The 27,841-nt window shown below is 48.1% G+C and overlaps 2 protein-coding genes across 14 annotated transcripts in view; both read left to right on the top strand.

Annotated features, from left to right (window-relative positions):
• Positions 1 to 5,544, top strand: part of SLC4A11 (solute carrier family 4 member 11) — a 134,197-nt gene extending 128,653 nt beyond the window's left edge. For all 12 annotated transcript variants that reach the window (XM_080396461.1, XM_080396460.1, XM_080396457.1 and 9 more), the window contains one exon: positions 1,853 to 5,544. In XM_080396461.1, the coding sequence (XP_080252587.1) occupies positions 1,853 to 1,916 (64 nt within the window). In that variant the 3' untranslated portion in view covers positions 1,917 to 5,544. The remainder of the gene's footprint in view (positions 1 to 1,852) is intronic.
• Positions 5,545 to 5,697: 153 nt separating this feature from the next.
• Positions 5,698 to 27,841, top strand: LOC308067636 (5-hydroxytryptamine receptor 7-like). 2 transcript variants are annotated; one of them, XM_080396838.1, is made up of 3 exons: positions 5,698 to 17,344; positions 18,303 to 18,865; positions 26,057 to 27,841. In XM_080396838.1, the coding sequence occupies exons 2-3, from the start codon at positions 18,357 to 18,359 to the stop codon at positions 26,826 to 26,828; spliced, it is 1,281 nt and encodes a 426-aa protein (XP_080252964.1). In that variant the 5' UTR covers positions 5,698 to 17,344; positions 18,303 to 18,356; the 3' UTR covers positions 26,829 to 27,841. The 2 variants fall into 2 exon arrangements, with proteins under 2 accessions (XP_080252964.1, XP_080252963.1); XM_080396837.1 differs by having other exon boundaries at positions 5,698 to 18,865.

Raw genomic sequence — 27,841 nt, forward strand, 5'->3', positions numbered from 1 at the left:
TGTAATAAGCTAAATTAGTGTGGAAAGCATGCTGTCAAAGAACCTGATTTTGTAATAAGAGCTGGATAATTTAGTGGTGCAAATATAACTTCCTTTTAGTAAATAAGATAGTGTCATCTTATGCTAGCTCTGTTGCTAGCTTATTTCTCTTTCCAGAGCAGATTATTTTTTTTAGTAGCTGGATAATCAGCCCTGCTGCTAAGGGGAAGATGGTGCTACCTGGCACATCAGAAACTTGTCCTTGGCTTTCCTTTCTCGGATTTCTTTTGCCTTCATGTAGTTTCTGTGGACTCCAGCTGACAAGGCAGCACTGTGATGCATGAACTCTGTAGTTAAAAATTATTTTTTTCACCAAGATTTGGCACTCTAGATGAGACAGAGTAGAAGAAATGAACTATCTTTCTCCTTTTTTTTTTTTTAAATTAAGAAGTGAAGGGAGGAAAAGGAGATGGGACAGTAGTCAGAGGTCAAAGTCAAGAGTCAAACCCAGATGAGCGAGTCATGGCTTTCCTATCCAGAAAACCAGCAGTGTTACTTGTCTGTCTCAAAGGCAGGTTTTCATCTGCCCGATGTGTGATTTGCATTGTCAGTGGTAAGGGTCCACTTATGTAGTGCTAATAGGAAAGCTAATGGATTTCAATGGCTTCTCATTATTGCAGTGGAGCACAGCCTGTTGGGAGAAAATGGGATCTCTTTGGGCATCCCCAGCTCCTGGCTTTGATTCAAAACTTTCAGTTGCACAGAGAGGCATAATCTTCTACCCAAGTTCTCTGTGATGCTTATCTGTGCTCCTGTGGCTCTCCAGCATTTTATTTCATTACATGTCTATTTAAGCAGATCCTGGTACTTCTCAGTAGTAAGTGCTGCTTGGGATCTCTTGCAGAGCTATTGAAAAGGCCTTTCCAAGTCAAACTGGCTTTCTAGTGCTTTGTACCTTATTTTAGCAGCTGAAGAATAGCAAGGAAAAGTGTTAAACTAAATATGCAGTAGGATTTAATGAGAGCAACTTCATAGCATATTGTTATGGTGTCGTGACTTTTTCATCCAAATATGTTAATTCATGAGGGTGTTTTTGCAAACAAATAAAAAACATGAATGTTTTTTACTCTAAAGTAAGAGAATCACTGTCTCCATGATCCAATAGAGAATCCAGACACTGGATACGGATAGTCTTACCAGCAGCTGGAGGAATAAAATCACAGCCCTTCTTAGCTTTTTGCCATGGTCTGAAGTTTTGCTGACATATTTGGTGCTTCTCTAAAGTTGGAAGCTCCTGTGTCTATTAAACCTTCTTTGTGGTGAGAGCTGAAAGGAGTGACCTGGTGTACTTGGAGAACTCAGGAAGTGCAAGACAATAGCTCTTGTAGGCAGGTCTTTAAACCACCATTCCAACTATAGTGAAGACAGTGAAGAAAGTAGAAATCAGAAATGGTGATTCTTAGCAAAGTAACCCATCTGTTAGCAGGAAGCTGCTACCTTCCTCCCCAGCACAAACCAGGAGCATAGCTGTGGGTCAGGTGAAAGCTAGATTTTTTGGCACCTTGAAGACATTGTGGTGACAGCGTGCTCTAAGAAAGTGACTTTTCTCCCATGAGGATGAGGATGTTCTCTTTCCTCTTCAACTGAAATAAGGAGGCTTCTTCCAGGAGGAACTCTGCACTGTTATCCCTATAAATGCGGCATTTGCTGACAGGATTGGTTGGTTTTGCTTTCCCCTACTTCATCTTCCCTTCAGCTGGGTGAATCTGCTGTACACATGGCCATGGCAAACTCATCTGTGAGTGCTGGGACAGACAAAAATGTTATGTGACTATAAACAAGCACTAATGCTATCTCTCTGGTTCAATCTTAGGTATAACCTGCTCCCTAGGATCATCGAAGCCAAGTACTTAGATGCTATGGATGCAGAGCATTAAATGGGGTCCTTCACACATGGAGCAGCGAGGACAGCTCTTTTGGAGTTGGAAGGTGGCTTTGCCGAGGCGTAGAACAATCTATCTGCAGTTCTTTGTTTCACCACTTTCTTTCTGCTCTAATATGGCATTGGTAATGCACACATATCAAAGATCAATTGAGCGTTGAAGTGTCAGACCAAAACGGCCTTGAACTTGGGAGGCTGATGCTCTTTGGAGCTGTCAGGCAAGCAAACTTTATGGAAAATGCTACTTTCCACATCCCAAAATTGGAAACCCCAAAGATCAGCGTGTCTGTATGGTTGGAGCATGTGTTCTCAGAGCTGTCATGTGTTCCCTAGTTTGGGGTGGGGGTGGGGGTTTGGAAATCTCTCTTTTATGCACCATGTCCCTTTCCTCCAAAACACTGTAAGGACAGCAACTGACCATTCTTTTACAGAATGACAGTCTTGTTCTGGCCTTTGAATTCAATTTCCCGTGTATACAGTATTCCCAATCTGGTATTCTGGGTGGCGTGGCCTCATGCTAAACCACTGATGTCAGGAGAGATGTCTAGTCATCACCTGAGATTAGTAGGGTTGGAAATAGATATTATTTGTACTGATACAATCCACAGCTTTGCGTGAATGTTTAATTCCTACAAATGAGCTGGACGTGTTCAAAGGTTGGATTTGTGTGGTGATATTGATGAAACCGCATCTGGGTCTAAGCTATTTGGAAAATATTTTGGATCTTTCTTCCATTACTTCTCAGTAATCAAACACAGAAGTGTCGTTTTGCACAACTGCAACAGTTTTGCTTGCACCCAGAGTCAGATGTTGAAACTTGTCCAAGGGCAGTTGTGTTAATGATTGCATATACATATGTACAGTAGTGCCTATGTGTACATATATACATATGGATTTGTGTATATATTTTGCATAGATATACAAATAGGCCTGATTCTTTCAAAATATCAAGTGTTTTGTGCAGTCAGTGTTACCTGTGATGTCTTAACCATATACTTGTTCCCTGCTTCAGTGCTGCTTTTCCTCATTTGAGATATGGTCACTTTTCTTTTTGAAGCTGCTCAGTTACTGTTTTTGTTCATGTGTTGCTTTATTCAAATTGTTCCTTTGCTTTCTTCTTCCCATGGCTTGAGACCTTCATCATTCTGTCTTGATGCTCTAACATGTGAATTTTGCATTTAATTTTGATTTCCAGTATGCAATGAAGGTTTTCCTCTTTCGCCTAATGAATATTTGTTGGTCATTTCATTGTTTCTGTTTTGTAGCTAGTCTCAGATTTTTCCCCACTCCCAGACATTATATTATATTTCTGGATGAATTTAACTTCTGCTGTCTTTTATATTTCAGTTTGTTTAATTTTGCTTGTACTATGGTCAGTTTTCTTATTTGGAGTACTGTGAAACAAGCTGCCCTTCAGTTCAGTGCTTGCCCTCTGCTGCACACTACAGATCACAGGTAAAGTGTTAAGAAAAATGTGGACCTCTGAAGACAATGAACTTTCAAAACAGTAGATATGAGAGAAGAGTAATACAAAATGAAATACAAATATATTATTAGCACAAAGAAGTGTTTCTTACCAATTGCTCGCCCAGTAAATGGTGCAGAGTGTTTATCAGCACATGCCCTATTGATTGGGTGTTCCTCTGTGTGATGAGGAAGACCAACTTTGTAATGAGGGAGGAAGGCTTCTCCTTCCTAAAAAGATTCTATACTGAAACTAAGCCAGGCACAAGCCACTGAAGATTTGGTTTATTTCCACTAAATATCAGGTGGCATTTCATCTTAATGTAGCTGCCTATGGCTTTAAAACACGTATGAAAAACTAGATTTTTATTTTCTTATGAAACCCTTCATCTTCGTATTGATACTTGATGGAGGAGAGCAGTAAGAGTGTTCCCAGTAAGGTGGCCATGGTTTACATATCCCTGAGGAATTGCAGGGGAAAGCCCGCAGCTTAGCAAGCAAAACAACATTATGTGACCTTGACAGCATGACCTTTACATTGCAAAAACCAACTCTTGGGACTGCTGGGAAGTCACAAGGTCAGGATGACAACCCCAGTACACCAAAGCAGGTAACACCACGCATTTGGCTGTCAGTCAATCTTGGAGGCAGCAGGGGTAGCTCATGCCATGTCTGATAAGTGGTATGACAGCAGGTATAAATCTGTGTGTGGCTTCTGATCACCTTTGTCAATATTTCCTGGCTTTTGAGTCATTTCTGTGGTGAAATCACTAATAGCTGTTACTAAGGTCTACGTGTAGAAACAGGGGGCAAACAGGATTTCAGGGCAGTGCAAAGGCGGAGGTGGTAAAAGTATGTCTGATCTTCAGTCGACAGAAAAAGAGCAGGTGACAGCAAACAGTTCAGTACCTGTTGTACAACAGGGAGTGCAAAGGTCTGACGATGCTTAAATAACATGCTTTTCCCACAGATGTCAAAAGATTTAACCAAAACTAGAATCAGAAGTGTCATCCTCTGGTTGAGTGAGCTGTTAGACACACGTGTCCTGGGGTTGCGCCTCTGGTGCCCCAGCTCTTGGCAGGAAGAAGTCACCCTGTGGGGTGGTTTAAATCTTACTGTGGATGCTGTGGCTGGAGGAAGGAGGAGACAGGGCCAAGGGGATGTGGTTCTGGTCCTCTTTGGGGAAGAGCAGAGGCCGTGGGAGAAATTTCCAACAGCATAGAGCATAGTGGGGTGAACTCGCATGCTGGTCTTTCCAGAGGAAGCGGTTTCGAGATGTACCCTCCATCCCCCCACTCAGAAGGACCAAACCATCCCCATTTAAAGCACTGATTTCAGATAGTGTCAAATGTTGCTAACTGAGAGAGAATGTAAAATCCAGATAGCTTGGGGGAGGGGGATGTTAAATATCCATCATAACTCTTGTTTGTATCTTTTATTGCTCTTGCTTTAGCAATATGACTTCAGTGTTCGTGCTTTCTTGTAGCATCAACAGGATTCTGTCTTGCAGGGGTTTCTTTCTGCAGAAGTCAGGGGCCAAAGAATCAACTGATGGGAAATCAGCACAACTTGGGAAAAGAAGTTGTGCTGACTTAGGCTGGTTGAACATTTGGACCCATGTTTTAATATATGGGTAAATGTGAGACTCAAGGCCTCTTGCCTCATGAGGGGTTGTAATGATCCTGCAGAGGATTTTTTTTTTTTCATACAAATACCTTTTCTCTTCTTGTTTGCTTCTGGTTTTGCTGACTTAAGTGCAGGCGTTTCCAGGAAGTAGGCTAACTAGGGAAGGAGAGTTTGTTCAGAGTTGATTGAGCACTTTAATACTTCTGTGAAGGTTAAGACAATTAGAATGTAAAAGAAGTTTTATTATAAGCTCTTTATATACGCACAATGCTATGTATAACTGTTGCCAAAGAACTGGGTTTGAAAGACGTTGGTAGCTATTAAGAGAGTTCATGACATTCACCTGGAACTGCAAGGTAGTGAAAAGCTTCTGAAACAAGTGGATTTTGGAAGTTACACTTTGACAGCTGCCAAAATGATAAGAAACTGAGGATAGAATAAACTTCTGCTCTCAAACTTGTAGTTTTTGATCCTTGCATTGAATGTAGGAGCTAGAAGTTAGCTTGACAATTAAAATCGGATTTATACCTGAATAGTTTTGTTGGTCCGAGACTTATTTTGTTGCCTTCAGAAATACTCTTGACATGCTATGTGTGGAAATAGATGTGTTTCTCCATGTAAATTAAGGAAAGTTGTTGAAAACATGGACTGCTGAACTGGCAGCGTAGCACTTCCTAGATTGCTTAGGAAGCGAATCTGACAACTTCACTAGCAACAATCCCCAAATTCTCTGGCGTCAACATATAAAGCTATTAATAAATGTCAAGGTCTACTTGGATATGCATCAGCGCATTGCTGTGAAAGGATGGGGATGGAGTAAATGAATTCAGCTGGTTTGCTTCAGAGCTGCCATCTGGTGAAATGCTTCAAGATGAGCCCAGGGACTGTGGGACATGATACACACCTCCTAATGACCTGTGTGAACTGGGATGCTCCAAAAAGAAATACAGTAGCCAGTCACATTTCCGTATACCGTAGGTCGAACAATTCTCCCCAAAAGGTCCACATCCCCAGCTCTACCAAAAGACTGAAACTGTTTGTAAACTTTTGCATATCATATTTGGCTGCTTTAGAAACTGCTGCTGGACTGTGTTCTGTGGACACTCTTTGAAGAAACATGAAGTTGGCCAAAGCTAGATGTAGCTGGAGACTGCTTGGGGGGTGGGAGGGGAAGGGTGGGGGTTTTCAGCGGAGATCTCAGCAACAAAAACGGGACCCGAGACATGCCGTGTCACCAAAAGCACCTACCGTTTTCCCATCTGTTACCCTCATGTATCTACACTACGTGTAGATATGCGTGTATCTACACTACCTGTTGATGTATGTTAATGTTCCTTCTTGATCAAGCTTTTTTTTTCTTGTTCGTTGTGTTCTGTACCTGTCTTTTGTAGTGTTTCTACCTGCCTGGAAGGTTAACGGGCAGAACTAGGGTCGGCTCAAACTCAACCAAAAGCTTGAGCTTGGTTGTCTGTCTGTTCCCGACCCAGCCTCCTCCAAACTTCAGTGCAAACTGTTTTCTGCCATCTCCTGACCAAGCTCTCATCTTCCTCAGCCCTCCTCTGGCAGCTGGCTCTGGCGTCTCTACTGTGGAAATGCTGCAAAGTGCCGAGTGGGAATTTTTCTCTGGAGAACTTGAGCCCGTGTCTGAGCAGCAGCGTGGCAGCAGCTGCTCCCTTGTGGCTCACTTTGCTGTAATAAGCAATTCTGAAGGATTCAGAACTGTCCTACAGTTTCACTGTCTTCTGCATCTCTTGGGATGATTACTTTTAGGTGCAGTGTTCCAGTTGGGCTGTCTGCCTTCCATCTGTCAAGCTTCCAAAACAACTTAAACGTAATGGGATGGGGTTTGCCCCATCTTATATCTGTGCTGAGGCCTGTGGATTTTAGAAGAGAATAGTCTTCTCTAATTGTTTTCATATCTAATTAAGGCATTTAAGTACCAAACCCTGTCCATTACACTACTGGCTGCAGATCTGGTTGCAAAGAGCAAACCATCAATATTGTGTAAAGAGCAGAAAGACAAGGGAGTTGCCAGAGTACATGCTTTAGAAATACAAATTAGCACTTTTCTCTTCAGCTTTTGTATGTTTTTCCTTTCAAACTGAGACAATCCCTGGCTGTGTGTCTTTCCCTTGTAGAAAACTGCATGATCTTGGACCACTTGGTGCTGTTCTGATGTCACATTAAATATTAAGAGCCTGTCCTGAGGGAGACACTGCCTTCTGCTCCCCATCTGCATTTCTGCTGCAAAGAGCTGCTTGCATGGAGAGCTGAAGTCTGCTCTTGAGCAGGCTTGGAGCAGAAGAGGGAACGTGTGTGGCATCTCAGTTGGTCATCTGTGTGACCTACTGTGTACTCTACTTTTGCTGCTGCAAAAGCTGTCAGTATTCCTTATTGAGCCACAGGTCGGTGTCCAAAAAGCAAACAAAATGGCAAAGAGTTGGAAAAAGCAGTTTGCAATTAAATCCTCTCCCTCTTGACCTGAGCTATGCTGGCTTTTTGCCCTTAGCATGCAAATAAATAATAATAATAATAATAAAAAGAGGTCTCTAGCAGTGAAGTCTGTTACATGATCAGGGTTTTGCAGAAAATAGGCATATCAAATTCAACAGCTGGAGTATCAGTTTCAGTGCTTGTGAGGCTTGCTGAAGGGCTGCGATCAGTTCTCACTCTGCTTATCAGCAGTGATCGGTGTCTCAGCATGCTTTTTCCAGACGTTACATTTTGATAAGTTCCACGTGATGGGATGGCTTAGATGGTTTTTGCAAGTGTCCATACAAGCGATGGCAGATCAGAGGTGGCTGGAACAGAAGGTGCAGCCCTCAGTGCTGTGGGCAGTGGCATCCCCAGTTCTGCAGGTGATTTCTTTTCAGGAGGTGGTTGGTTGACATCCAAGTGACATGACTGAGCTCATGCAGTGTACCCTCCTCACCGTGAACGGCTTACCTTGGGAGTTGCCATAGCCACCTTTCTGTTACTTAAAGCATCACCTCTTTCTGAACTTCTCAAATATGTAACTGTTTCCAGTGACTTCAAACTGCATCCCCAGCAGCGTCCTGGCCTACAGAAATAGGCTTTTAAGTGATTCACATTTCTGTTGCAGAGTTTCCTTTGCCCGGGTGTTAGCCGCTACCTCCCATCCCCAAGACTTCTGATGCCAAAGTGTAATTAGGACCCTGGGTTTAAGTGCCTGCGTCTGGCAGGTGTTGCTGCTTGGGGGGGGGTGGGGGGGGGGTGGGGGTGTTGGATGTGTCCGTCCCCAGCCGGTGCTGGGCTGTGGTTGGAAGTGCCCAGCAGGTCTAAGTGGATCTATTCCCATGGGAGAAAGCACGATTCAACTGCAAACCGTGACAGCTGCTGGAAAGTGAGAAGCTTACTGCGCTGTTGACCCTCTGAGGATTTGGCCTCATGTTTGGCAGAGCCGCTCTGATTTAATAAGTAAGGTGGCTTAGTGCTCTGTTATTTTCAGAAGTATTTAACCCCCGCCCCCCCCCCCCCAGTTCCCCCAGTCTTCTTTACTGAGGTGAAGCTGCACCTTGCTCCCACACAGATGCTGTTACCCCAAAAATTCTTTTTATGAAAGTGCTGCAGTTCAGCTGCTAAACCCCACCTTCTCCAAAGTACGTGCTCTTGAACATCAGTGCAAACCAAATCCTCTTCCCTTTGGTCTGACTAGAGAAAGGAGATGTATCTTAAATATGCCCTCTTTTCCGCCTCCTGCTTTCCTTGGAGAGAGTGTAAATGCAGGATAAGCTCCGAGGAGGTGATTTAAGAGGAGGAACCTTCCTGAGGCAGAGACTGCTCCTCTCAAACCCTGTGTCCCCTTTCCAGGATGGGGTGACCTGCAGCATACCAGAAGGCAACCAACGGTGGGTTTATTTTCCAACATGTCATGTGGCATGTAACGGGTTAAATGTTTCTGTATTTGGTGAGGCTTCTGTCATGGATTGGGGAGCCGTTTTAAGTGAGGGAAAGCACATGTTCCTATTTAGGGAGATAGGGCCTATAGATATTGCACTTGCTAAATATGCTCTTAAAGCGCATGCCTCTATCTAGTGTTGATTTTACAGTGAATGATTTCTTTTGATAAGAGTTGCTTGGGGGAGGGGGGAGGGAGAGGGAATTCCTTTATTGTATAAGGAAATTCTGTATTTAAAACCAAAATAAAAAGAAATATACTGTTTATATATTTCTACTTTGTGCCTAATCAGTGTCCTTTATTTAACCTTAAGCTCCCAGCATAGTTTGGATTTCTCTCCTAGTGCCGATGTACTGTATTTGGTGACTGATGGGATCCCTGTGGCTGAGATACTTCTGTAATCCCCCACAGTGGTAGCATTTGAGCATCTCAGCTGTGAATGTAGGGACACATCTTGCCCATAGGAGTCTGGGGAGCCAAAAATGGGATTCCTTCATACTTTAATGGGGAAGCATAAGAAATAACTGTGTCTTCTACCTGATATGGAGCACTGAGAGCATCTGGACCTGGCTAGCATTGCCCTTGTGGCTCTGACATCCTTGGCACCATCCAAACCAGAGATGAGTCCAATACCTAGTGAGATACTGTGATCCCAACACAAGCATAGGAGCCTGAGAATGGTCCACTTCTCCAAGGAGTAAATTCACAAGTTAATTACTACAGGACCCAGGCTTGGATAGTGGCCCTCCAACTCCCTCTAGATCATCAGGAACCTTGAGGAGCTCACTTTGCAGAAAGAATGGCTTTTTGCATGTGAAAGCAAGCTGAGGTTGAAGTGTAAGGGTAAGACAGAAAGGCCGTGTGGGTCTGGTAGTACCATCTGCGAGGAGCCAGAGTCTGCACACTTGTTCCTTGCCTTCCAGCCACTGCATCTTTCCAGGTAGTGTGGGATTCCTCCTCCATGCAGAGGACTAGCTCTGGCTTTCATCAGCATGAGCTGCCCTCAAAGCAGTGTTGGTGACCCTCATTATATATATAAAATATATAAACAGGCTATCAAGAAAAGGGGGAAAGAGTCTGCACAGTGTTAACTTTGGTGGGCTGTTGAGCATGTGAGTGCCTCAGATTTTGGGGACCTGAGCTGCCCCATGCTCTGGTATGGGAACCTTTGAGATGTGCCAGTCCTTGGGGCAGTGAACGATGCCCAGACTGTGTTTGCTGCACTAGTCTTCTACCACAGTTTTCTGTAGAAGGGTGAAGCAGGAAGCAGGCTCTACACTGTCTTCAGGCAGGTAGATTGCATCCCCCTTCACAGCAAGGTCCAAGAAGGGACCTTCAAAAGGAGCCAAATCGATCCTCAAACCGGTGTGAGGATTAAGGCTTTGGCAGCGAGCAGCAGCTTGAGGTGGGAGGGGAGTGGGGCATCTCTCCCTTCGGAGATCTCAGACTGTGATGAAGGATCGCATAGGTGGGGGAACTGTTCTGAACACCTGGGAGACCTCTTGCAAGATGACTGGAGAGTCGAGAGCGTGTTCCTACTTATGACTGCTCCCTCCTGGACAAGCTGGAGGCCCTGAGAACAGGACCAAAGAATGGGTAAGAAGCGGTGGTGCACCCATCAGGTAAAGCCTCCTGGGAGCCATGGGGGCCCCTGGGCCGGTGGCCTCTCTGTGGCAGCTGTCCTTCCCCAGTCTGTGAGAGTCTCTCCCCAGCACAGCCCCCAGGTCCCTGCTTGATGCCCAGGAGCAGCCTGGGGAGGCTGTGCAGCCACCTTTGGGCTGAAGCAAGGTATGACGAAGGGCTGGGTGCTACCACAGGACCCTAAACATACAGGGGTGCAGTAAGCCCCTTGGGATGGGTGCTGAGGACATGTTTGTCACCTTCTGGGTGTCATGGCATGGTGTTTTAGCAGATGGTCATCTGCTCATGATCGCGGGCAGCCTGGCGAGGTGGTAGCCTGTGAGGTGCACGGTGCCCCCATTCGAAGCAGGTCTCTGGTAATAGTTGGTTTAAATGTCGGTGCTGTTTGGTGTGGATTCGAGCTGGGGAAGGAAGGGGTCAGATGGGGACATGTTTCCCTCCTCCCACCAGGACACACATGTGATGCACTGCCAGGAGCTTTGCAGGAAGGGTTTAAATACGTGTTAGCCAAAAATTGGATGGATAAACTGTTCAAAGAGGAGCCAGGCCCCAGGGATGAGATCTGCAGTTTTGCCCTGTGCCATGCCTTGGCGTGGAGGACAGAGAAAAAGGGATTATTTAGGGTGGTTGCATCTGGGCTTTCCTCAAACTGACAGGAGTGTGTCAGTACATTTCCCTTCTCAATGTCCTGCTTTGATTTAAACTGAAAACGGACTTGGCACATTCCTCCGTGCACTTCCCAGCCCTAGAAAGGACTGAAATATCTTCCCGGAACAATCCAGGTCTGGTGGGGTCCCTCACTGCCCCCAGATGTGCACATGTGCCGCAGAAAAGCTGCTGAGGAAGAACCAGATGGCCCCTGCCTGCTGCATTTTGCAGGGATCGAGGACCCAGAGGTGGACCAGAAGAAAAAGCAGCAAAAACATTGCAGCCAGCAAGGGGTCACGTATCTCAAGTTCTTGGTCTAAAAGCCAAAAAAGCCATTAATTGTGGCTTTTTTTTTTTATGTTTGGGGTGGGATTTTTGTTTGTTTTTCTGGCAAGCAGTTTACAGCCCTCTACCTTCCCAGGCACCAAAATCTGTTGTTTTTCATCAGAGATTTAATCTGCTGAGAGCAGGTGCCATCTAGGGGACAGACAACAGAAGACAAGGAAGGGTTTCATTTCCAAACCTGTATTTATTTTTTTTTTTCCACCAAACCAACCCACTTGCAACCTCCAGCCAGCCTCATCCCACCTCCCACCTTCTAGTCGCTTTGGCACCAAGCACAGAGAATCCCAGCTGGAAAACGGGGAGCCGGTGGGTGTATGGCTTGATGAAAGCTTAGCCAGCCCCCAATTCTGAGCAGAAAGCATCTGCCTTCATGCAGCACACACACACAGAACCATGGACCACAACGGCGTGCACCAAGGTGGGTTTTTTATGATGGTTTGCTCTAAGCCAAGCGCAAGCAAGACAGGTCTGCGAGCTCGCCACTCTGTAGGCACGACTCGTGTTTCCAGCCCTAGGTTTGCCATCATGTCCTGAAACAACCTTCCCTCTTCCTGCTGCTCTCCAGGGGGCTGTATCCTGCTGGCTTTTAAATAAAGTTTTGCCAGGAGTGCTTGCTTTGCATCACCCGCTTCTTTCCTCCTGAAACTTGGATGGTCCAGGGGTGTAACACCAGGACCGCGCATCAAAGGGGACAAGTTCGGTGCTGCGTGACTCTTTATCTAAGCCCAAAAATCTAAATTGGCACCTACCTCACTGCATATACTTAATATCAGGCTCTACCCCAGGGGTCCTCAAACTTTTTAACCAGGGGGCTGGCACACGGATGCAGTGGCAGGCAGTCATCTGCGGCTGCTTGGTTTCCCCCCCCAACCCCCAGCGGGGGCAGGGGGGTTCTGTAAATACCAGGGGCTGGATTGAGGACCCTGGGGGGCCGTATCTGGCCTGCGGGCCGTAGTTTGAGGACCCCTGCTCTACCCAAACCCTTGGAGGTGGTAGATGAGAGAGCAGTAGGTGGAAACGCCGCATGTCCATCACTTCAAATAAATAATGAGCACTAATGAGACTGGCTTGCTAATAAAAGTATGTAGTGCTAATAAAAGTATAAGGAGTGACTACAGTTGTGAGCAGACCTGCAGACTGAAGGGTTTGTGTTGGAAACCTCAGCTAAATCACTCGTTTTTCACCCTCTTCAGGCTTTTTGATTTCTCCCTGCTAGCTTCATCAGCCCCCCTGGAAATCCTTTTAGCACCCACCATAGGCAGCTTCAGGGGGGACAGGAGGGTCTGCAGGCCAAAAGCTTGCAGTTGGGGGCTCCTCTCCCTCCACTTCATCCCCATCCTGTGGCAAATGTCCCTCCAGCTCATCCCCGTGGCCTTTGCAGGATACAGGGATGAGGCACCGGTACTGCCAGTGCCTGGCTTGCCCTGGCTTTAGCTGCGATGGGGCACAGAGGTAGTTCTTTGGGAGCCCTCCCAGATTATTAAAATTTGCAAATCGTGGGCGGCTTAAACCCTAACAGCTGCCTGTCTGTGCGGACTCCAGCAGAGGGAGCGTGGCTGTGTCTGGTAGCATTGATATCCGCTTCCCTCCAGCAAACACCTTTTGAGATGAGCTGTTTGAATGTCTCCTTTGGGTGGCGTTTTCCCACGACGTTCCCTTTGCTCCCCATCTGCTTGAACCGCAAAATGCATGGAGTGCCTTTATAAATAGCTGAAAAGTTTAAATTTTATTTTTTTTTTCTGTTTTGGGGAGGTGCAGTAAGAAAAAAACAAGCTGAAGACCCAGCTCTGAGAGTTTTAAGCCACAGGTAGGTCGTTAATTTACCAATGCTGTATTGGCTTTTCTTTTCATGGAGAAAGGATTTTGGGCAGAAAGCCCCTTGCTGGTGGGATCCCCTTGCTGAAATCCTTTGGGTACCGATGTCACCACCATGGGACCAGTCCCCTGGTCACCACAGGGCACTCTGAGCAGGTTCCCCCCCTGCTATTTGCCTCTGTCCGGAGGGTGAGCTCTGTGAAAAGGTGAATCTATTGGTGTTGTGGTGCTAAGGGAAGCCAAAGAGGTGGGAGGATGCAGGAATGCTCAGCTGGGTTGATGGCTTCACCCATGGAAGAGGGATAGGGAGATCTTGTCCTGGTCCAACCAAAACCGTGCCACTTCAACAGTACCATGTCTTATTTAGGGACTCTTCTTCGAGTTTTGTGGTTTCTTTGTCCTTTTTAGGATTGTGGGTTGATTTTTAAAGGACATAAGTGTTTGAAAATTTAAATGCAGAGCTTTGCTGCCTTCTTGGGCCTTTCAAGTGCCTCAGTTTCCCTCTAAGCTCTGGCTCGTTTGCCGTAGAGCTGTGCCAGCCCCGTTCCCTAGCCCATGCACCAAGGGGCTGAGATGGCCACCTTGGGCTGGACCTGGGTCTCGGAGTCCGTGTCGAAGAGACCCAACAATCTCTTGGGTGCTGCCTTCCCACCGCACTGAGATGGTGTTTGCTGGGTGAACACCTCTGGGCTTCAATGCCCACCAGGAGGAGAAGGGGCTGTCTTTGGGAGGGGGGAGCCTCAGGGGGAAAGCAAGGCTCACGCCTGTGGAGTGGAGGTGACGCTCTGAGCCATTTTGGGTCTCTGAAACACCTTGGTCACCATTATTCCTGACCACAACCACTGGAGAAGCACCATGGTATCTGCTCATGGTTGGGTTATTGGCCACCTTGCTGTGGAAGTGGGTTAAGCCCCTCTGTTTCCAAATCAGAGGCAGGTTAGATATCCCAGACCAGTTCACTGTGAACTTCTCTGCACGCAAGCGCAGTCCTTAGTGATGTTCCTTGAAAGCTGATAGTGTCAAGTGATTCATTTTATCCATCTGGGCAGGCTCCGCCAGCTTGGAGGGAGAAATGTCAACACCTGCAATACAAGGAAGATTGGGATGCTAGTCCTGAAAACACGGAGAGATTGAGGACCTTGGAGTTAATGAGATTTCTCAGAATTTGCATATTAATAACTGTGCCTATTACCTTGCCATTAGAGTTAATAGGGCATAATGTTAACAATTAATAGTTAATAAAATAGCCACTTTAACAGTCATTTGTACATGAAGATAGAAGAATGTGTCTGGGCACTGCCTTCATGAAATGGTGGGAGGGCTTTGCTCATCTCTTGCCTGCTGCATATGGAGGGAGAAAACTTCGGCTATTTTGCATCGCAAGGACAATTTTCTTTGGGATTCATCCCTCTCGCTCTAGCAGCATCCCTGCTCCTCCAGATCTGTGCGTTCTTCTCAGCCACAGTGGGAAAGCTACAGTTAGCTGCTCGGCTGAGGCGCGGTGGCCATTTCCTCACCTGATTGCCATTAAATGCAATTAGTGCTTCCTAGCCTGTCCCCAGGAGCAAATGTTTTAACAAGGTCATCATGGTCTGCAGATGGATGAATGCTGCACAAAGAGTTTTAGGGAGAAGAATTATTATTATTTTTAATCCTTCAGCCGCTCAGTGCATGTTCTACGAGATGGCTAGTGGCTTTCTGCCCTTGTTTTTCCAGGGATTTTGTTGCTACCAAAGTTATCAGAGCAGCTCATTCCCCTGGAAAGGTGAGGGAAACCCCCTCCTCTGGAGTCCCCAGACCTGCAGGGGTTTGGGAAGGGGGAAGATATAGGTTGTATCCTACAGAAATAGGGCTGGGATGGGAGAGAGGGAGGTCCATTTTGCTCCCTGAAGCTGCTGCAGGGTTTGAGGCTGGGCCAGAAGTAGTGTAAGGAGTTGGCCAGAGCCAAGGGCCTATGAAGTTTATTACCTTTATGAGCACCTTCTCTCTTTCCTGTCTTCCTCTGCCAGGACATGAACCTGACCACTGTCCATAAGCCAGCTGCTTTCAGCAGGGCATTGAGGGGGAAAAAAAAAGCCCTCCCTGTCGCTCCTTGCTGATGCACAGGAGCCACTCACTGTGTTACTCTCCCAAAGACAACATCCAGGGAAGCTGGAAAAATGCCTCCTGCCCATCCCCACCCTGTATGCTTCCTGCCAAACCCCAGTCTTAGAGGTGGAAAGCAAGGCAGGAGTTTGCAGCTCGTGCACAGATGTTTTTCCTGAAACTCTCCGGGCATCTGGCAGGCAACAGGCTGCTTCAACACCTAACAGCTGGTCCTTAGGGCCTGGCTTTCTTGGGTGAATCTGTCTGGGTTTGGGGACTGCAGAATCCTTTGGCCCTGCAGCAGGGAGTTCTGCAGATCCCCCTTGCTCCTTGGAAATACCAGGTATATTTTTCTGCCAAAAATCGGTGAGTCGAGACTGGCGACTGAGGCAGCCCCTGCTCCCCAGGTTGCACAGGCATTGCAGGGTGTTTGTGTATCATCAGCCCCATCCCATCTTGGCCTGTCACCACTCTTGAGGGGCTGATAAAAAAACCACTCGTAATGCAGAGGTGAAAAAAAACAGTTTCAGCACACCATGCCCCAGTGAAGAAGCTATTTTAGCCAGCCTCCCATGCACCCGGCAATGCTTGAGCAGCAAAGGAGAAACCCTAGTGTTAAGCACAGCCTTAAAAGCCCTGTGATAGCTCACTGGTGCTTTCCTTGCAGGTGTATTGTTGTAGGGAGCATCTGCCCCCAGATCTCTTGGGGCTGGTGCTGACCCTGGCCCAAGGTAATTCAGTGTCCTGCGTCTCAGAGATGTAAAGGTGTTTTTCCCATAATCAGCCTTTTGTACTGTCCCTGGGAGGGCTGGAGGGTGCTGGGGTGGTTGCACAGTCCCAGAGTGGGCGAGGGAGCTGGTGGCACCAGGAATGGAGGTGTCCATCTTGCTCCCCAAGTGCTTGGCATGGGGCAGGGCAGCAGGAAACACTTTCTGAGCCTGCAAACAGCTCTGAAGCCACCTGCCTGCATCTCTCCAGGCTGAACACCCATTGCCCTGAGGGGTGCAGGATCGGGCCTGTGCAAGGGGAGAAGCCCCACGCTGTCAGCCCCCCCGGGGAGGAGCAGACTGGCTGAGCTCCCAAGGGAACAACCAATGCAGGAGATGACTCTGCTCTGCTGCTTTCACCCCAGGACAGCAGCTGTCTTGATGCCCTGGGTTGGAAATCCAGAGCAATCCCAGCACCAAAGCACCCATGCAACATTTGGCAAAGACAGAAATGGATGTGGATCTCTGCATGTTCTTGCCTGGTTTGTTTATTCTATCTGTTTTGTTTTACTAGGAAAAGGGGAAGGCTTGTCTTTAGGGATGCTTTTTGGTGCAGAGCTGAATGTATATGGGACCTCGTACAAGCAGGGGACTGGAAAAATACATGGAGCAGGGAAAGAAACCCTCTCCTGTAACATCTATTTAAAAAAAAAAAAAAAAAAACCAAACCAAACCAAAAAACAATGTAATGGGGAGGAGTGCTCTGGAATTAGCCTTTCTCTGTGCCCCTGTTGTGCACCCTGCCTGCTAGGCTTCAGGCTGCTCCTCCCGTGCCTGCCTCGCTGTGTGGCACGACTGCATTCAAAGGCATCTTCTCAACTTCCAGCCTTTCCCCTCGAGGTCCTGGCGTGCTCCTCCCTACTCATGGCTGCACGGGTGGGGTAGCTGCAGGACCTGGACCCCCCCTCTGCCCGGTCTCTGCTGCTCCTCGGGGATCAGAGGGAGCTGGGGACCATCTGGGTCCCTGCCCGGGGAGAGGCGAGGGGAGGGCGGTAGGAGGGACCGGCGAGGCGGGGAGGGGAGAAGGATGCTCCGGGGGTGGCTCTTTGCCTTCTCTGCCTGCCCAGAGCTCGCAGGGGCTCGTTTGGAGGATGTCTCACCCCCCCGGCACAGGTAACTCTGGGACCCCCATCACCCCAGCCCAGGGGGGTGGGGAGCTGCAAAGAGGAGGAGGAGGAGGGGGCTGCAATCCTGCTTTGATTTCCACAAAACTCCCTTCAAGGGGAAAAGGGGCTTTGAAACAAAAAGCAGAGGATACAGGTTGTGCATGATGCTGGGAGCCCTATACAGGGGTGAGCCCTGCCTTAAAGTTTCCCTGTTGGTGGCTGGTAAATACTTAACAGAGGCGAATACCCGGGCGTGGGAGCGCAGTGGCTGCTCTCTATGTGTCTCTGCTGTGTGTGTGGTGGTGATGCTCACAGCCCTGGGCATGGGCTGAGATGCCCTGACAGTGTGTGGTACCCTGAGGGTGCTGCATGTGATGGATATGCTCCCACTGCAATCTGCAGCTCCTCACCGTGCTCTTATGGGTATGTACAGTCGCATGCTGCCTTTAAATGCCATGTGCATGGATTTACAGTCACAGCTCTGAACTTTACGTGTTAATGCATGCAAGAGATACAGCCAGTGGTGATCTGTGTGCACGTTTGTCGGTGCGACTGGTGTTGTCACGTACTCTTTGATATGCACGTAGGAGAATATGCATGTGGTTGCATGGGATTTAAATGTATGGATGCACAGAAGTGCAAGACTAGCAGCACAGCTCAGCAGTAATGCATAATAACATAGGCAGTTATGATCGACTGCTGTTGTCTGTCCTTCTGGAAAACCATGCAGATGATCAGGCAGCCGATGCAGGCAGACTGGCCAGCTCGTGCTCTTTAAAATTGGAGAGGAGCTTTCTCCAAGCATCCTCCAGCAAACTGTGTTTCTTTAAGCAGACTTGGGAAGCTGCTTCTTACTGAGCCCGTGAGATCCAGCCGCAGCTTTGGGAGGCAAGAGCTGGGGGTGAGGAGGGATATTTAATTTTCTTAGCCTGCTTGTGACAAAATGTTCTGGTTTCTTGCTGGAGGTGTCATTGCTGGGAGAAAACTCGTGCTGTTGCCTGCTGCGGTGAGCTCAGAGCATGTTGCTAAGGGTCAGCCCCAGGCGGTTTCTGGAGCACCATCTTCTCTTTGTGGAGAACGCAGAGCAGCAGCACCCGGCTCAGAAATTGCTCCCGAATCCATTCATGACTGAGGAACCCTCCGTCCCAGCTGAGCCAGACCTGCCATCCTCCAACCTCACCAACACGACGGACTGTGGAGAGGAGATCCTGCTCTATGGGGACACTGAGAAGATTGTCATAGGAGCGGTGCTCTCCATCATCATCCTCATGACCATCGCTGGCAACGGTCTGGTCATCATCTCTGTGTGCATTGTCAAGAAGCTCCGGCAGCCCTCCAACTACCTGGTGGTGTCCCTCGCAGCTGCCGACCTGTCAGTGGCCTTCGCTGTCATGCCCTTCGTGACCATCACAGACCTGGTGGGGGGAGAGTGGCTCTTTGGGAAGGTGTTCTGCAATGTGTTTATCGCCATGGACGTTATGTGTTGCACAGCCTCCATCATGACCTTGTGCATCATCAGCGTTGACAGGTAAGGGAGGAGAAGGTACCTGCCATGTGTCCAGGTGGGCTTGAATATAAAGGTGTTTCTGGAGGTTGTGGGCCACTAGAATCATGTTCCTGGTTGGATCAATGTTTCTGTGTGTGTTTTCCAGGTGTGTGGGGTTGCTGAGGGCTTTCTGTGGGAATTAGGTGCCTCAGTCCCTTTGGAAGAGCTGGGCTTATGGGGCTTTCTCAAGAAACTTCTCTAAGTTACTTGCTTAGTCCTCCCCCTCTAGGCAGCTGCTTCACCTTGTCCTTGATTGACTTGAGGAACAGAGCCTAGAGGATAGACCCCATGACCTGACCTCCATGGAAGGAGGCTGGACCATAACATTATTCAAGAAAACAAAAAGAACCTACCCAGATGCACTTCGAAAATCCATGTTATGGGGTTTCTGGAGCCCTATGGGATGGTCTGCTGCACCCTGGACTTGTGGCTTGGCTGAGGATGTCAGCAACTCCCCCCACGCCATCCCAGGTCCCCAGAAACCTTGCTGTAGCCACTGCATGCATTTTTGAGGATTTGCAGGCTTCACCCTCCACACCTGGGGTCAGGAGGGAAAGGCTAAGTCCATCTGGCAAACTATCAAGACTCGGGAAAGTTAGCACCTCCATGGGTCTAATTATAGCAACCTGCGTCATTAGGGACATTGCGCTGATGAGCCGGTGGGCCAGATCCAGATCTGACGCGCGTGTTGGCTTTCTCGGGGGGTTGGTTTGGGTTTACGCTGGCACTGCTAAGCTGGGCGGGTTTGTGATGAACTGCTCGGGGAAGGGAGACAGCCGATAAGAAGCGTGCCTTCAGCTATACCACTTCCCTGGTCACCCTCCCACCCTTCCCAGGTGTGAAACAGGGTGACAAAGCAGAAAGGATGGGAAAATCCTCCTGCTGCTGACTGATGTTACCTCCCGGCAAGCAAACAGCAAGTCCTGCTCCAAAGCCCTCGCTCCCCCGCCAGCTGCTGCTCCCCAACGAGCTGCCCTTTGCTCCGCACCCCTGATCAGCTCCGCTGCTGGTTGGAAAGCAAAATCACTCCCAGGCCACACGGCAAGGTCCAGCTCTGCTGCTGAACTTGCTCAGTTTTAATAAAAAAGCTTGCTTGTAAAAAGGCAGGTGCATTCAGAGCTGACAGAAGCCTATCTCTGTCAGGAGGAAGAGATTAACGCAGTAAAGATATACGCCAGTGCTTCCTCCTGAGGAGTGAGGAGCAGGGAAGCAGCTACACGCTAATCAGATTGGCTTTGCTTTAAAAATGTCCCTTTCCTTTCCCCCTTTCCTTTCCCCCTTTCCTTTCCCCCTTTCCTTTCCCCCTTTCCTTTCCCCCTTTCCTTTCCCCCTTTCCTTTCCCCCTTTCCTTTCCCCCTTTCCTTTCCCCCTTTCCTTTCCCCCTTTCCTTTCCCCCTTTCCTTTCCCTGGAGAATGGAGAATCTTGCAAACATGCAAGTGAACAGGACAGACCTTGCACAAAACCCACTGCCATCGATTCCACTGCTCCATCCCGTCGCTCTCACCCACGTCGCCACTCCTGCAAGCAGCCACCATGGCGGGCAGCTGCCAGGGCTCCCCTCGCTTTGCCATTCCCTGTTGGAATGGGACTGGGCAGGAGGTTTCTGGAGACGTACAGACACCAGCCTGGGGGGGGTCCACGTGTGCCGAGGCTGAATCCTGGACGGTGCTGAGGGCTATAGGGAAGGCAGCAGGGAGGAAACTGCTCCATGCAGTGTGGACAGGAGTTGTCCACATAACTGGGATCTCTGGCTTAAATGGGAGCAGCCCTATGGCTGCTCTAAGTTGCACCTGCTGGTCATACAGCCAAGGAGGATCTCTTTTAAGTGGTGATGCTGGAAGCACTTGTGGGAACATTTTTTCTGTCTCCAGCAACCCCCGTGCCCTCTGGGGGAGCATCTCTGTGCAGCTCACCCGAAGGAGCTCGGCAGGGCTCGGAGGAGCCCAGCAGTGGGGCGGTTTCAGGCCTTTAGTGCAAAACTCACGCTGCCAGTGCTGAACTGCAGGGATGGAAAACCATCCCACCTCATAGGGATATGGTCCCGTGCCCTATCTCACGTGGCCTTTGAACACCTACTTATCTCTGCTGCATCTTCTCCACTGCTGGCCATGCAAACCCCACCATCCTTTTCGGATGGCAAAGAGGAAAAGGGAGCTGCAGCAAAGGAAGTGATGGGGGGAGCATGTTGCTTCAGACCTCTCAGCAGGGTGATGGAGGAAAAACCTGTGATACAGGAGGTGGCCACAGAGCCTGATTCTTCTGGCTCAGGGTTGTTCTTCAGGTGTGTTTGCACGGGGTCTGCATCGTGCTGGGGGCCCAGCTGGGCTACAGCATCACTGTCTGCTCCCAGACCTGCATCCCACCCCCCAGATGCCTGATGGGGAAGCTGAGCAGTTAGAGGGTAATTGCCTGAGATGTATTTCTAGCCAGGAAAAGAGAGAAAGAGCAAAGGCTGTGATCTGAGCAGCAGGAGGGGTGGCAGGGCAGAGAAAAGGGGTGGACAGTCCTCCCTGCTCTGCCCACCTCGCTCGGGGTGGGAGGAAGAGCATGCTGTGAGTGCCGGGGGCTGGCGGGCTCAGTCCGTGCCAGAGCTTGATGAGGGAATGGGAATAACTGGGATGTCCTCTGATGCACAAAGGAGGAGTAGGTGATTGGGTCGCTGTTCTGCTGCTTTGTGCCTCAAAGGTCCCCAGGAATGGGCTGTGAGTTGTGTGAATTATCCCAGGGCAGTACCTTGAGCATCCTGTAAGTCATCATTGCTCCACATCAACCCATCATCCTCCCTGCTCCCACAAAGCAGTTGATGGAGGTGGATTGAGGGAGAGCACAGATCCAGGACCATACCTGGATCTCCACCTCCCCCCAAACTTGGGATGGGCAGGATTTTTGGTTTAGAACCTGATGGAAACACATCCGGAAGCACATTTTCAGTTTCTAAACTGATCCAAAGAAAAGTCAACCATAAAGCTAAAGCAAAAGGATAGCTGAGTTTGCAGAGAGCCTGAAACACTTGCTCCAAAGGAGATAAAATGGTTGTAATGGTTGTTCATCTCAGTGAGGCATTAACTTAAATTTCCCCCTGTGACGAAGCATGCTGTTCCTCCTGCCTTGCAAGAAAGAAGAGGAACAGCCCTGGTGCTTTTCGGAAATATAAATGTCCCTGCTAGTTCTCTCCTGAATGCCAGCTTGGTCAGCACGGTTAGGCAGCTGCCTGTTTCTGCCGAGGAGGAGGTTGTGTTTTTATTGATGGCTGAAGTGTCATTATGTTTTGGTTAGCTTAGATATAGAAAATGCTTGGTTTGCCCAAGATGATGAGTACCATTAAAATATAGGTTGCTATTATTGATTATTAATACAGAGCGCTTTCTAAAAGCCTCTTGATTGAACCTGGTAGGACTAATCTTGTATGAAGGGAGATTTGATTGATTTTCCTTTAAGTCAAAACAGAAAAATGCTGGAAACATCTGTCTTTTTCTTATATTTTTCTTATATAAAAGCCTGCAAATGTTATAGATTCTTTAATGCCACAAACCAAAAACAAAACAAAAAACCCCTTTTGGTGGTTCAGCTTTTGATGAAGCTCTTCATAAAAATGTCATGCAGCTGACAAAAGAAGGTCCCTTCAGGCTTTCCCAGTGGAGAATGCAGCTCCACTGAGGCTTTCCCTTCTCCCTGGGAAGTATTTGCAACCTGAAATGAGATTATATGCTCCAAATTTGCATCATCCTCAGTAAAAAAAAGGATGTTTCCCAAAAGAACTGGTGGGATGAAACCTGCAGAGTGTTTTCATGGATTGCCTTTCCCGTGCCTTTCATCCAAACGTGTCCCAGGCCAGGTAGATCCCTGCACTGTATCTCCAGTGAGCTGGGATGCATCCCTGGCTTAGGGCATGGGCAGATGAAGCGACAGGTAGCTGCAGCCTCCTGCTGCCTGTTGCATCCTCCACCTGGAGGTTCCCTTTGCTTCAGCAGGATGGAGCAGGCATAGCATCAGCTTGGAAGTCAGGTATGGAGCTTAAATTTGGCCCAGAGGAGGTATGGGATTGTGGCAAAAGTGTCTGGGAAACAATTCCAGGCTTGTTTAGGCTCAGCCAACCTGTGTGAGTGGAGCTTCATCCTTTCCCAGTTTACCAGCTGCAGAACGGAGATGGGGTCACCTTGGAGAGGTTTTGTTTTTCTTTAGTATTTAATCCCTAATGTAAGGATTCAACAATTGCCGTTGAGTGTAGAATAAATGTGCTGAATTGGCTCATCCATGGGGTTGATTGTGGAGCCCAGCCTGGGGCAGGTCTCCTACCCTGTGGGCTCAGGCCGCCCAGGCATCCGCAGGCACAAGGATGTGGAAAGAGTTTATTGCACCAGGAACACAATCAGCTCTGCACAGCAGGAGTCTTGCAAAGCTGCAGAAACTGCCAGTAAATCGCTGCTCTGGGAACTGGCTTTTGTTACCTGATTACCACTAAACTTGATTAACAACCAGACACACACACACACCAGAAAAGAAAAAAAAAATCAAAGCAAGAGAATTTGATTTGAATTTCATTGCATGCCTGTGCAATCTCGCCTCCCACACTGCTGTAAACGCTGGCCTATTTTGAGGTCTTCCCTCTCTCATCAAAATTATAAGCAAAGACCTCAAAACGGCCCCATTTCCTCCAGCAGTGACTGCACAAGGTACCCACAGATGAAAGGTGTCGGCTTTGCCAGCTTTTTAAATCTTGTCACTGTGCATTTTGCTTGGCTAGTGTGTAAATTCCTTGAAGTTTCAGCAAATCCTGAGTGGATTGGCTTCTAAAGAAAACCCAGTAATAGCATAATAAAAGCATAATAAAGGATATCACACAGCACAGCATATATTAGTTTGCAAAGTTCTAGGCTTGGTTATACAGAGGAGTGATTTGGGGAATGTTGAATTTGGAGATGCAACAGCAGGGCATGGTTTTCTCCCAGCCTAGAGGACATCAATTCTGCGCTCCCTCCATAGCCCTTTCCTACAGCAGGAAGGATATTTGGCAGCATCCCACTGACCTGCTCCCACCCATCTCTCTGAGTCCCGATCTTCCAGCCAGGCTCATCGCTTCTTGCTGTGCTCAGCCCAGGTGGGAAGGAGGGGATAGTATGTTTTGGAAGAACAATACCAAAACCAGCCCTGCTGTCCACCTCCTTCTCACCAGGTCTCCTCCACAGACACTTTCAGGCACTCAAGCAATGTAGGTGGTCACAGAGAGTTTTGCTTGGGTTTTTGTGACTCAGGCCAGCTGAAGAAAATACAGAGGAAAACAGGGAAATAATAACTCCGTGAATGAATTCAAATGCATTTTATCAGAGAGTCAGGGGAGAATACTTTGGGCTTTGAAATTATTTAGCAGTCAGGAGGGGAGGAGGGATTGGATTTCTTTTTATTGTATTTCCATCTTATTTCAATCTTGGAGGAGGATCTGGAAAAGGGAAATAATCAGGGAAGAAAAAATCTTCTAACACCTGCAATGAGACTGATTGTCAGAGAAAAAAAAAAGATACAATAGAGGTAAAATTCTCTGCAGAAATTTTCGTGGTTTTTTTTCTTTTTTTTTGGCAGAAAAGCCTGTTCTTCCCTTGAACAGCTTTCAGCAAAAAGTATCCGTACAGCTGCTGTTTGTACTGTCCCTCTGGACTGACACAGTTTTTCCAAGAACAATTAGAAGGTGGTGTGATCCTGCCTAAAAATGCCAACAAATTGCTGACAGCAGGCAGGTTTGAATCAAAAAGGCTGTAACATAAAAGAAATCCATAGGACTAGTTAGAGGCTTTTGCTGGGCTGCTCGACACTGAATAGCAGGCAGATGTTTCTCAGTGGGAGCATTGGCTGACGGTGGCCAGCTCCCTACTGGTTTATTAATTTACAATTGTAATGTAATAACTAACAGTTGACTCTGTTTCGTAGCCACACAAACCTTCTCAGTCAAGGCTGGTGTGGTTCAAAATTCCACCCGTAGCTTAAGCAGGAGCTGATGGTTGATGTAATCTCCAGCTCCTTTCAGGCAAGCTGACAAGGTCACTCCTAACTCCAGGCATCAGGATTTGTGAATCTGTGGGTCACCACCTGCTTTTGGGATCTCAGAGCTCCTCTCATTTCACTCTCCAGAGCGAGCTGGACACCATCACTTCAGGAGCTATGGGCCGTGCAAAGGAGCAGGCTGCTCCAGCTGTTTGTCTCACTCCTGTCCTGGTTTCTAGAGGTCACCTCCAGTAAATGTTGCAGGGACCTGCAGGTTTGTCCCAGTGTGGCAGGTGGGATGGAGAGGGGGAGCAATGGGGTGTGCTGCTGGCAGGGGTGTCTCCCATGGGCACTGCGAGATGCAAAGACGCAGTTCACCAGCTGAAAGGAGGTGTGAATCAACAGCTGTCTGTCTTACACTACACTCCATCACCCCATCACTAGCTTTGCTTTCTGTGCCCTTTCAGATCCAGCCTTCCCAAAGATTTCTTCCTTCCCAGGTTTTTTCTTCCCAGAATTCCCAACTTCCCCAGATTGCTCCTTGCTTGCCCACTGCCTCAGGGGCACCTCAGCTGCAGGTTATGCTTCTTCCCTGAGTTCCCAAGTTGCCTGAACAAGTAAGAGAAGGGTGTTGTCCTTCCTGCTTCCTATTAAACACTGCCAGAAAGTCTATTAATTTCATTTAGAGTCAGTTCTGACGTATCCTGGTGCAAGGATGACTCTGCGGATAGCCCACCCTGCTCCTGGGTGTTTCCCAGGCAGGGCAGCAGTCTGGGGTGAGTTACACACCCTGGCTGGACATGGTTGTGCATTGTCTGTACAAACTAGTTCCGGTGGAGAAAAATGAAGCTTTTTTTCAAACGTTTAAGTGTTTTTAAGGTTTTTATTCCCCAGGAAGCCATGTGGAGCTTGGACTGCACTCACCAGTTAGATGACATCTCGTGTCATGCATGGGGAACAGTCAAAACAGGTTGTTTCAGCAAGAAAGCTGAAGGGGTGTGAAATGCATTTCACAGAAGGTGCTGCAAGTGCACATCCCTGGGAACATTTTCATTTGGTGAATTCATTTCTTGCCTCCCCCAGTGCCAAAATTCTCCTGTGGTGGAGCATTAACAGCTATTTAGGAATGAAAAACCACCCAACAGCACTCACACCATGCAACCCGCCTAACCCTTTGCAACTCTTCTTTTTTCCAGGTATCTGGGGATCACTCGGCCGCTGACATACCCTGTGAGACAAAATGGGAAGCTGATGGCCAAGATGGTCTTCACCGTTTGGCTCCTATCTGCCTCCATCACTCTTCCTCCTCTTTTTGGCTGGGCCAAGAATGTCACCGTGGAAAGAGTCTGTCTCATCAGCCAGGACTTTGGGTACACAGTCTACTCCACAGGGGTTGCCTTCTACATCCCCATGGCAGTCATGCTCGTCATGTACAGCCAGATCTACAAAGCTGCCAAGGTCAGCGCCGAGAAGCACCGCTTCATGAACTTCCCCAAGCACTATGAAGAAGATGGTGTCTACTGCCTAGAGGCCTCCAGCCGGGGCCACCACAGCTCGAAGCGTACCAAAGCGGTGGAGGAATGCGCCACACTCTCCAAACTGCTCCGGCAAGACCGAAAGAATATTTCCATCTTCAAACGGGAGCAGAAAGCAGCCAGGACCCTTGGCATTATCGTGGGGGCATTCACGTTTTGCTGGCTTCCCTTCTTCTTGATGTCAACGGCTCGGCCTTTCATCTGCGGCATCCGCTGCAGCTGCATGCCCCTGCGGCTGGAGAGGACTCTGCTCTGGCTGGGGTACACCAACTCCCTCATCAACCCCTTGATTTATGCTTTTTTTAACCGAGACTTGAGGACTACTTTCTGGAACCTCATGAGGTGCAGGTACAGGAACATCAACAGAAGGCTCTCCGCCGCCAGCATGCACGAAGCCCTGAAAGCCACAGAGAGGCATGAATGCATCCTGTAGACCCATGTCTTCTCTCTCAGTGCCTGAACAACAAATTCCTGCCTCTCCATTTCAGGTTCCTTGCTTCTCTTGCCTCTCGGGGCTGGCAGAAACCATGCGTGCCATTGTCTCCCCTGGCAGACATCACCGCTGAGAGTGACACCCCTTCCCCTCACCCTGGGAGGAGCTGCAGTTCTCCTCACCTCGGGAACAAAATAGGCAGCCCTTCCTTCTAAACATGTCCCAGGTGAGAGCTGAAAAGCTGTGAACAAGACCGGGGGGTTCAAGGTCTACCACTGACTGTGGGCAAGTCACACCACCTTTTTGTGCCTCAGTTTCTTCATCTGTTTAAAAAATAAAAAAATTTAAAAAAGGAAAAAAAAAAGAAAGGAAGGAAAAGAAACCCTCCCAATCAAAGAAACAAAAAATAACCTACAAACTTGAAAAGACTGTGGCTCTCCGCCTTCAAAAAGGGCTCTAAGGTCTGTGGAGGGCATACAATACACTATGTAAAAAGGACATTGGCTGCACTTCTCTATTGAATATGACAGCAGCTATAGGCTCCGTTGTAGATCCGAGCACTCATGGCATCCCAGCTTATACGAACCCTTTCCACTGATGTAATTGCATTTTACCCACTGAGCTCATGTCCAGGTTTGCACGTCAGAAAAGTAATACCAATGACCCCATTTCCCCTCACACTGTAGCACTGCAGCACTTGAAAGAGGCACGTTTGCAGAATGAAACACAAATGAACATGAAGTTTCCTTTATGGTTGGATAAGAAAGTCTGACAGCCTCCTCATCAGGGCAATGACCAGTGAGCAAAGACAGTTATGTTTATTGGGTTGTACTGTAATTCATTCTCAGACAACTGATGTGTGTTCATAATTTGTGGCTAATTGACTCCATAAAAGCACGCTTTGGTTGACAACAGAAAAAAAGTGTACAATTTCCCTGACAAGCTTTACAGTGCTTCAGTATGATGTCCAGCAAGCTTGAAAAAAAAAACCACACTAAATGATGTATTCTTTT

The sequence above is a fragment of the Falco punctatus genome (assembly GCF_963210335.1).
Source record: "Falco punctatus genome assembly, chromosome: 1".
Lineage (NCBI taxonomy): Eukaryota > Metazoa > Chordata > Aves > Falconiformes > Falconidae > Falco > Falco punctatus.

Coding starts and splice junctions, on each gene's coding strand:
- LOC308067636 (XM_080396837.1), top strand. CDS start 18,357: ATGTTGCTAAGGGTCAGCCCCAGGCGGTTTCTGGAGCACCATCTTCTC. Junction 18,866..26,056: donor TGCATCATCAGCGTTGACAG/GTAAGGGAGGAG, acceptor TCTTTTTTCCAG/GTATCTGGGGATCACTCGGC.